General features: G+C 37.1%; 1 protein-coding gene across 4 annotated transcripts in view; it reads left to right on the forward strand.

The window, feature by feature from the left end:
- GATA6 (GATA binding protein 6) overlaps positions 1 to 9,488 on the forward strand; it is a 35,639-nt gene extending 26,151 nt beyond the window's left edge. For all 4 annotated transcript variants that reach the window (XM_040354059.1, XM_040354058.1, XM_040354056.1 and 1 more), the window contains 3 exons: positions 1,002 to 1,095; positions 3,953 to 4,062; positions 8,707 to 9,488. In XM_040354059.1, coding sequence (XP_040209993.1) covers positions 1,002 to 1,095; positions 3,953 to 4,062; positions 8,707 to 8,877 — 375 coding nt within the window. In that variant the 3' untranslated portion in view covers positions 8,878 to 9,488. The remainder of the gene's footprint in view (positions 1 to 1,001; positions 1,096 to 3,952; positions 4,063 to 8,706) is intronic.
- The last annotated feature ends 927 nt before the right edge of the window (positions 9,489 to 10,415 follow it).

The raw sequence follows: 10,415 nt of genomic DNA on the forward strand, positions 1-10,415 counted from the left end.
AAACACCTATGTGTTAATAAAGCGCTTTTGTAGTGCTTTTGGTGCAGTTTTAAAAGAACATGTGATTTAAAAACGGCACCAAAAAGGGGTGTTTTTGAAGTTGCCATTCATTTCAATTGAGAGAAGCATTTTTTGTAGCTCCCTAAATTTGCTCCAAAGATGCTGTAAGCAAGATTTTTTACACTGCAAAGAAAATAATTTTTCTTAAAAATTTCAGGGGCTTTTTAAAAAAAATAAAACTCAGTGTGAAAGGGCACTTAAAGGAAGGTTATAATGGGGTTTGTTAAAACTATTTTATGCATTAAAAATGTTTTACCTAATCTTTTTGTTGAATTTATTTTTACTTGTTTAACATCCTAATTTTAGAAATGTGCTTCAGAAACCATATAATAACTACAACTTTTTTTTTTTTATAGATTTTTTTTTGCATAGTACTGGGGAGGAGATACGTTAAGTTCTGTTTTTATTTCTGAATGTGCCCCTGTTGAGTTAATTTTTGTTCACTTCATGTCTCCTTGTCACTAGGACAGGAAATGAGGGGAAACCTTTCCAAAAGAGACACAGAGGGCAAAAACCCCACTGATTTTATTAGAAAAGGGAAAGTTAGAACATTTATTGACACACTGTGCATTATAGTTTGTCAGGGTAAAAGAAGAAATCTTTACACAAGGGCACAAACAGCAAAATAAAAAAAATAGAAATAAAAAATAATAATAGCTGAAGCTTTTCTTTAATACCATGTCCCTTTTTTGTGTTTGCGGAGAAATCTGTGATTAAAAAAAAAAAGCTAGCCCAGCAAAAGCTGCTTCCTTTTGGATTGCTTCACAAGGAAGCCTCCTAAGCATGTTATCATTAACAACAACATATTTCAAATTTCTGCATGGCTTCAAAAAATCACATTGAAGCAGCAATGTAAATTGAAACTGTTTAAAAATGCTCAATATAAATACATTTTAATAATATACTTTTAAAATATAATAATTGTTCCATTCCTATTGTAGGTACCACGGCCGCTGGCTATGAAGAAAGATGGAATTCAAACTAGAAAAAGAAAGCCAAAGAATCTAAATAAGTCAAAAGCATCCTCTAGTAATGGTACGTAAGTTCTCATACATGTTACTATATACATTACATTGGTAGAATTATTTTGCATCCTTCATTGTTGCATGTTTAACTAACCCTGTAGTGCTGTATCTGAGACGTGACATTAGATTATGAAAAACAGGGAAGGTGATTTATTCTAGGGAATCACTGTTTTGTGTGTACATTGGATATGTGAACCCTTTAAAGGGAAACTATAGTTTTTAATTTACAGTTTGAGTAATGCTTTCCTAAACCCCCCGTACACACGGCCGAGAAACTCGACGGGCAAAACACATCGTTTTGCTCGTCGAGTTCCTTGTGAAGCCGCCGAGGATCTCGGCGAGCCAAGTTTCCCCGTTGACTAACGAGGAAATAGAGAACATGTTCTCTATTTGGCCCGACGAGATCCTCGTCGGTTTCCTGGGCCGAAAGTGTACACACGGCCAGGTTTCTCGGCAGAATACGGCTCCGATCGAGTTTCTGGCTGAATTCTGCCAAGAAACTCGGTCGTGTGTACGGGGCCTCAGAGTTACTTTTAATAAGACTTAATAATTTTTTCTTGCTTTCTGTATCCTATTTTGATTATTGTACTTCATATTCAAATGCTCTCTCTAGAGGCCATTTATATATCAGGGAATGCTTTTAGCATTTCCTGCACATTGTTCACCAGATGCACATATATAAAGTATTTACAAGCTAAACACAAAAACAAGGCTTTAATGCTAATTAATTAAATGTTTTGCATACAGCTCAACTCATTTACTTATACTGTACAGTGGAACCTTGGATTACGAGAATAATCCATTCCAGGAGAATGCTTGTAATCCAAAGCACTCGCATATCAAAGCGAGGTTCCCCATAGAAGTCAATGGAAATGAAGATAATTTGTTCCGCATTGACTTCTATTGCATGCATTACCGCATGTGGCCAGTGGTGAGGGGTGTCTGAGAGCCTTGGAAATACTCAGGGACAGCTCGGCTGAACACGGAAACCCTCGGAAAGGCTTGTAAACACTCGGGAATTGAGTATTTCTGAGTATTTCTGAACGGCTCCGAACCGTTCCGAGTGTCACCGGCGCCCCCGCACCTCTGCGGTACTGCACACCCAATTGGCTTGAATCCTGCTCGTATTACAAGAAAACACTTGCAAACCAGCAAAAAGTCAGGATTTAAAGATTTCGATTTAATTCCATTGCCAAAATGCTTCAATGTTACTTCCGCGCCCTCTGGCACTTCAGGCTGTGGGCAGTCCTTCATTGTCATCCTACAATGATGGGCTATTAACTCTGCATTAAACGTGGATGAAGCAAGCATTTGACTGTGGCCAGAAGCATCTTGGGGAGGAGGCTTTGCGGGACAGGTTGCACCTTGGCACCCTGCTAGAGCGAGTAACGAGTATTCCTCTACTCTCAAGCCTCGTACACAAGACCGAGAAACTCGACGGGTGAAACACATAGTTTTCCTCGTCCAGTTCCTTGTCAGGCTGTCAATTTTTTCCATTCCCGTTAAGGAAATAGAGAACATGCTCTCTTTTTGGCTCGTCGAGTTTCTCGACAGTTTCCTCGACGAAATTGTACACACGACCGATTTCCTCTGCAAAATAATATCTCCCAGCAAGTTTCTTGCTGGTTGTTGCCGAGAAACTTGGTCGTGTGTACGAGGCCTCAGGGAAAAGTGTAATTCTTGCAGTATGAGAGGCCCCTTTAAAAGTTAAATTTTTTCTTGTGCCCACAGTTAGACTTTAAGCAGATTCATAGTGTGAATTGAGTCACTGTTCATAATAAGCAGTATTTTAATTCCTATGCGTGCCCCAAGGACGTTTTAGAAGAGCTTTTGCTACCTGTGCATGACTTTTGAACTGCTCAAAAATAAAATTATCATGGGTTGCACTGATTCTTATGACAGTATAAGGGCCTCTGTTGATGGAATTTGAGCTTGTAACGATAAGTAAATGCAGCCAGCTTTAAAGTGTGTGTATTCGGTATTGCATTTGACCTTCCTATAAGTTGCTTCCCCTTGTTTCAAGCTGCATTCGCATTGAATTGCATTAGAAGAAAAATAGTTGTAAAGTGAACAAAGGTCTGTTATTAACACACCCTTTATACAGTATAAGTGCATAGGACACACATCTGTCATCGAAATCACAAGTCTTTTTTTGCTGTCTCGCCATAAATGAACAGCTTCACTTATACTCATCATCCAATATTTTTGGAGTATATTGCATTATGGAGATCATCTTGAACAGCTCTAATTATTTTCATCATCATAGGGTCCCTGTTCCAAGTTTCTTGTACCCCCGTAGGCCTGGATCTCTTGCTTGTGACCATGGCCCACAGAGTGCCAGAGTATTACTTGCTAGTGTTTAAGGTAGTGCAGGGCAGCTATGCTTTGATATGGAAGACACTCTACCTGTGTGCAGTTCAGCATATAGTGCCAGGGAGGAAGGATTGTAGGAACCTCTTGGCTGACTCTATAGTCCAAACAATACACAGAGAGATGATCTCTTGAAAGGCTTGTCATAGTTCTGTGTTGTTCTCCAAGAAGGGAAAGGTGAAAGATGTAAGAAAGTAGAAGAGAAGAAAAAGAGGAGATAAAATAGAGAATATAGTAAAATAATAGAGTAAAATAGAGGGTGTTTGCAAAATACTAAGACAAAAAAGATTGTGGAGTGTGAAGAGATGGTGTGATCCCACCCATAATCCCCAAAAATTTAATGCCTGGGTCTGTTCAAAATGGTAGCAATGCTCCTTCCTGGTAATCGGCTTCTAGATGGGCACCTAATGTAGACAAATTTCCTCTTTGTGAATTAACTTTGTGTGTTCAGTGTTACTAAACTGTTATATTTAAATAAACAATTGTACTTTTTGCAGGTACCAGTAGCCACCAAATCCCTATGACTCCAACTTCCACAACGTCACCAACGAACTCGGATGACTGTATAAAGAACGGTTCTCCTAACAATCAGAGCACTGCTTCTGGGGTAAATGTCATAATGATAGCTTAAGAATACAATACACTGTCTTATCTCTCTCCCTATCTTATCTAGGGGAAGTTATCTCAGCAAACATTTAGCTTTCTATACTTGATAGTATGTTTGCAAGAATTTCATCTGTTCTACTCGAGCACATGGAAAATATACGTATTCAAACAGAAACTATATATTTACATGCTGACTTTTTTTTTTCAACATTCTACTATCAGATACGAATATGGTTTCGGAAAGAACAGGGAGACAGAGAATTCCCACCTAATGATATGATAAGGTTTGATGAGTTCTTTAATTCTGCTGAGTACCCTCACTTGGCCTTATCATCATACTCTAGCTCTTTCTTTGCTATATTGGCTAGTTATGGAACTAAACTACTTTTCACACCCTACTGATGGTATACAGTAGTTTCCTTGCCATTCAGTCTCCAAACCAGTAAACCAAAATACCTGAAGTCTTGCAAGTCCCAGGGTGACTGACAGTTAGTGAAGTGTAGTATGATGTCAATGTCATACTGCGCAATACGTCATGTTTTATACCATTTGTTTCTATATGCAAAGATACGCTTGATGCTCTCCAGAAGCACAGGAATAGGTGTGAAGGCTCTATATACCATCTAACAGATACAAGATAACAATTTCTTGGATCCCTAAAAAGGGTTTTTTACCCTTCCCTACTCTATGCAAAACTTCTGGCTACTTTAATGAAGAAAAAAATGACAGTTAATAATTTCCCCACATGAGTGTTTTGTTAGCCTAGAAAACATGGTTACATTTCTAGCTTATTTCATTTCCTCTTAACCACGTAATCTAACTGGATCTTTACATTTCCCTTATAAAACTAACATTCCTTCACATATCAACCCCCAAGGAGACTTCCAATAGTACATACAGTGTACAAGTAAAGGGTACAGGTATAACTGTATTTTGGTGATGCAACCTAAGGAACACAGATGACAGTTGTTTAACTTCTGCTCTGTATCATTACATATGCTCCCAGGATAATAATGCGTGTAGAAAACCGCTGGATTACAGCAATCTGTACAGCATTGCTGAGTCGAACTGAAGGAATGCTAAAAGAATTTACTGTTTAGGGCACTAAATGGATTTATTGCAAAACAGTTCCCAGCACTGTGAGATTCTGGCATAAATCCATTCACTAAAATGTGGTGTCAGCAATTTCATCTTCATACCACAGATATTTTATCTACACACCCAAATCTTCACACACAGGGATGCTCAGCTGTGTACCAAAGCCTGCCATATGGATTTTCATGTTAATACGTAGAGTTTTAACATAATACATTAACTATTACTACATGAACGTTTGCATGAAATTCTAGAGCAAAGTTAAAAATTATTGATTAACATATCAGACTGCCACGCAAAACCCACATCTTGAAGGTCCATCATATTTAGTAGCATTTGTTTTTTAATAAGCTTAAAGTATGCTAATTGGGAACTTTGTAAAAGAGTAACATTTACTTCTGTCTCATTGCATCTATGTTAATGTATTTGCAGATGATAAAAATTATCTCATAATAGACATAAAATGCAATCAGTTGCAAGAGCATAGCCAGAGCGTACCTGGCACAGGCAAGGAGGGGGGGGGGCTTCCGCCCCCCGTCGCTGGCGTGCGTCACACCCTCCAGCAGCAAGAGAGTTAATTAATATTAGTGGTCAGAATGAATTATTATTCAGGCCAATGAAATTATCTAATGCCAAGGCGCTTGACGTGCGCAAACATGTTACGCGTGTTTACAAGCATCAAGCAAATTTGCCGCTACCATGAGGAAAGGCATCTAGGAGAGAGGGCCAAAGCATTCAGTGTGTGTGAGGCCTTAAGCTTCCCATAAAAAGAAAACAAACAAACAAGTCCTTCGTTTTACGAGACTCGGTTTGAATCTGAACAATTTTAGAACATTTACCTCACGCTCTATCATTAATAAATCTATTGGTGGGCCGCCTTTTCCTGACCAGCTCAAGGAAAATGTCCTCCCTATCCCTTTATTTGAAATGTCTCCTGTGAAATAAGCACTGGTTCACCCTGCTAGCATAAACCACCCTAATTTATAAATCATTCATATTATATTAAATGAAATGCATGACTGGTTCACTTTAAGAAGGGTGGAGTATGGGTAATTAATCAAAACCGCAAAATGGGAATAATGGAACTCAATAATATTGGCCTTTTTACTGCAATTCCATAGTTATTAGATCCTTGCAAACCTCGATGCCATAATTTACAGTGACAACTTAAGTCTAGCTGTGTGGAATTCCTAGCGGAGTGTGCCTGATATGTCTGGCTGTGTGAATTCCTTGGAGAGGCAAAACACATATCTATCTTGCAGCTTGAATTTGGAAGCCTTTTCACAAAGTAATAGATATTTTTGAGAAAAGTAATGATTTAGGTTTCTAGTGCAGCATAAATAACAACAGTAGATAGAAAGGTCGTGTCCCAATCTCAGTAGATTCTTTTATATTCACATCTCCTCTCTCCTTATAAATAAATTGTTGGCAATGACCAACAGCGTGTTAGAGTATTTCTCAACATGGCGGATAAGGAAGGTACAAAGGTGCTGCTACAACGGCTTGCAATAGTTTTAATGATTCCAAATATTTTACAGCACATACAGTTCATCCGCAAGCATAAACCAAGATTTTGTTTTATGAGTTGTAATAATAACTTACTTCCAGTTACTGCTGGATTTATTTTTTCTTACTGATCTATTGTGCAACCTTCAGAAACACATGTAAAACATTTTATTACCATGAGTTACTTTTATATCATGGATATTTATGAAATACTCAGTTTAGAGAGCAGCAATATAAATTTAAAAAGTTTAACCATGTTGCCCAGCAGCAAACTTTAAAAACACGAAACTGACACCTGAAAACAGATTGAGAAATGTTGTATTTGTACTACTTATGGGAGAATATACTATATAGAAAAACAATAATGTTGTTTTTCATATGCAGAAAATGCTGAAAATGTATAACAATGATTTAGTATAAATAACTGTAGTATAATACACATTTATTAATTATGTGGATGGCCTACTCTGTACAATTACCTTAGGTGATGCATTTTTAAAACCTTACCAGAATATCAACATGGCTTTCTATAAAAAAAAAGTAAAACAAAAACAATTTTTGTAATACTTGTAAAAATTGTATTTCCCTAATTATAAATGGTTTGGGTAAAAATACTCCTATACTAAATCAATCTCTCTCTGTCTGTTTATAAATATAATTTGTATTTGTAATACTGTATATATATATTACACATACAAAAATAATATATATATATATATATATATATACATACACACAGTATATATATATCTTTCCTTATTTGTTGAAATACAGTAAGCAGAAATACATAAAAGTTTCACAGTATCCACATTACAATTGAAAATGAGCATTCATTTTCATTAGACGGTTGATTATTGATTCTTTGTCTATTTTATTATCTAATTTTATTTGGCAGATACAGGAAGTTAATAGGTAATAAGTTCAATATTGAAGAAAGAAGAATTAAGCAGGCTATACACTAGTAAAATTCCATTTGAAATGTTTCATTTTAAGAATATTCATTTGATTTTCTAATAGTTAGTGGGATCAAATCAGTGTTTATTTTCAGTTGTGGTGACAAGAAAATTCAAAGAAGCGGATGAAAATTTTTGCTGGCATAAACAAATTTTTAACACTGAATGTGATTTTTGTTTGGGAAATTACATTAATTCCAAAACTTTATGTTAAAAGAAATTGAAATGTTGAATTAATTTCAAACAACATTCATCCAGTCATCGAATGTACAAGGAATTTTCATACCTACAATAATTTCTAGTGCGTAGCCAGCTAGACTGAGGTATGGGAACGTGTTGTGTTCTTGAAATATTAAAGGGGTTGTAAAGGAAATTTTTTTTTTCCCTAAATAGCTTCCTTTACCTTAGTGCAGTCCTCCTTCACTTACCTCATCCTTCCATTTTGCTTTTAAATGTCCTTATTTCTTCTAAAAAAATCCTTACTCCCTGTTCTTCTGTCTGTAACTACACACAGTAATGCAAGGCTTTCTTCCTGGCATGGAGAAAGCCTCTTGAGGGGGGAGGGGACGAGCAGGAGTGCCAGGACGCCCACTAACACACAGCTCCTTTCTCTATCTGCAAAGTAGAGAGCGTCCTGACCCTCCTGCTCGCCCCCTCCCCCCTCAAGAGGCTTTCTCCACACCAGGTAGAAAGTGTCGCATTACTGTGTGTAGTTACAGACAGAAGAAGTGAGGATTTCTCAGAAGAAATAAGGACATTTAAAAGCAAAATCGAAGGATGATACATTTTCCTCTACAACCCCTTAAACACTTGTATAGTTTGTATTATATAAAATGTTTGTCCTAGACCTAGAGCCATCTAGAGTTAGGTAAAGACAAATGTTCAAAGGTAAAGACGATGACGGTGTTTGAAATGTTCAGCTGACCTGAAAATGTCCCTTAAAAAGTTGCTTTAGTTTTGATTGCAGAAAAATGTATCCCTGAATCTTTGTTTATTTAAACATATGTTAGATTGTGTGATGTGATCAGATGTGAATAGAAGATTGTATTATAGCTAAAGAGTAACATACATTTTTCTACATTTCTCTGAAGGTGGGGTCGTCCATGATGTCTTCACAGCAAAGTGGAAGTACCAGTCCAGATAACAACACATTGAAGTACACAGGACAAGATGGCCTTTATTCAGCAGTCATTTTGGGATCCTCATCTGACGTTGGGGGATCAGTTAGACAAGATACATGGTGTGCTTTGGCCTCAGCTTGACTTTTACCACCAGAAGGGCAACCTCTTCATTCATGAGTGCTTTTTTTAGCAAGTTGATGGACCCAGAATGCTCAAAGAACATTTTCTCAACTTCCATAAAGAACATTTCCTTCACTTTTTCATTTTTAGTGTTTCAGTTTAAGTGGAGCTTTGTGGGGAACGTAATAATATGATCTTCATCTATGCAAGAGGCTTGGGTCTGAGACACACACCTTACTTATTACTTACTTTATAAACCATCATTGACTGAATGTTCAGACATAGATGAATGCAATAACTGTGTTTGAAAGCCTGTATACTCCAGCATGCATTGAGAAATGCTGCCTTTTGAGAAGAAACTTGACCCAGTTTTCTTTTTAAGGTTCACAAGTAATGGATTTTCTTCCTGCTGCCTTATCTACTATGTTTGGTTGGATCCAATGTTTAGATCTCTATGATAATTTCAGTAAAGGTTTACAGTCACTCCTGTCACTACACCAATCAGATTACTTATAACTACTGCAATATAAGCTTCTGACGGGGAATGCGATATTGCTGGACAGACATACAAAGATCTTACAGAATCTTACATTTAAAGGAGATGAGCAATTAAAGCACCATAATGAAAAAGATCAACATGGACTATAGCAGTTTATAAAATAAATCCTGCACTACTATATCCTTATGGTGCTAGCCAGTTGGGTTTTTCATTATACATATGACACACTACTAGGTGAAAACAAGGAAGTATCTATTATTTAATCTTTCTGTTGTATGTCACGTCCTAAAAGTCACTTTCCCCTGTAATCCAGCAAAACAAATGACATGTGGCCAGCATACACTGGCAAGCCTACACTAATTAACAGCATGTACCCATAAAAAGTAAACTGTATTAAGTTTTTACTGCGACTTGTTATGGCGAGCTGTATAGAAATAATCTGATCCACCAAAATATTAACTACCATTCAATGTCATATCAGTTGAGAAGTTTGCTAAATCTCATTAAAAAGCAAACAATTCTTTAATATATAGCTTAATTCAATTCTTTAGAGAGAGAGAAACACATTAATATCCTGTTAGGAAGCTAAGTACCCCACTACCCCCCTTTCTGAGTTGCATATTTGCTTCAAAACCACTCCTGAATTGTTTCCATCCAAGTCTATGGGGATCCACTGTGCAGGTGAAACCAGTGTACAACAGAATTTTAGAGAAGGATGTGATGGAGGTAGGTATGCTTCTGGGGAAGGGGAAAGTAGGGTACTTTAGGTTGGGGGTGAACATAAATGATAAGTGCATTTGTTTGAAGTTCTACTTGTACTTGAAATACGTGTGAGTCATCATCTAGATCAGGGATATGCAATTAGCGGACCTCCAGCTGTTGCAAAACTACAAGTCCCATCATGCCTCTGACTCTGGTGTCATGCTTGTGGCTGTCAGAGTCTTGCTATGCCTCATGGGAATTGTAGTTCTGCAACAGCTGGAGGTCCGCTAATTGCATATCCCCGATCTAGATGGTTAAAAAGAAATGCATAAAATACGATATCATTTTTTCCAGTGAT

The sequence above is a fragment of the Rana temporaria genome, chromosome 5 (assembly GCF_905171775.1).
Source record: "Rana temporaria chromosome 5, aRanTem1.1, whole genome shotgun sequence".
Classification (NCBI taxonomy): Eukaryota; Metazoa; Chordata; class Amphibia; order Anura; family Ranidae; genus Rana; species Rana temporaria.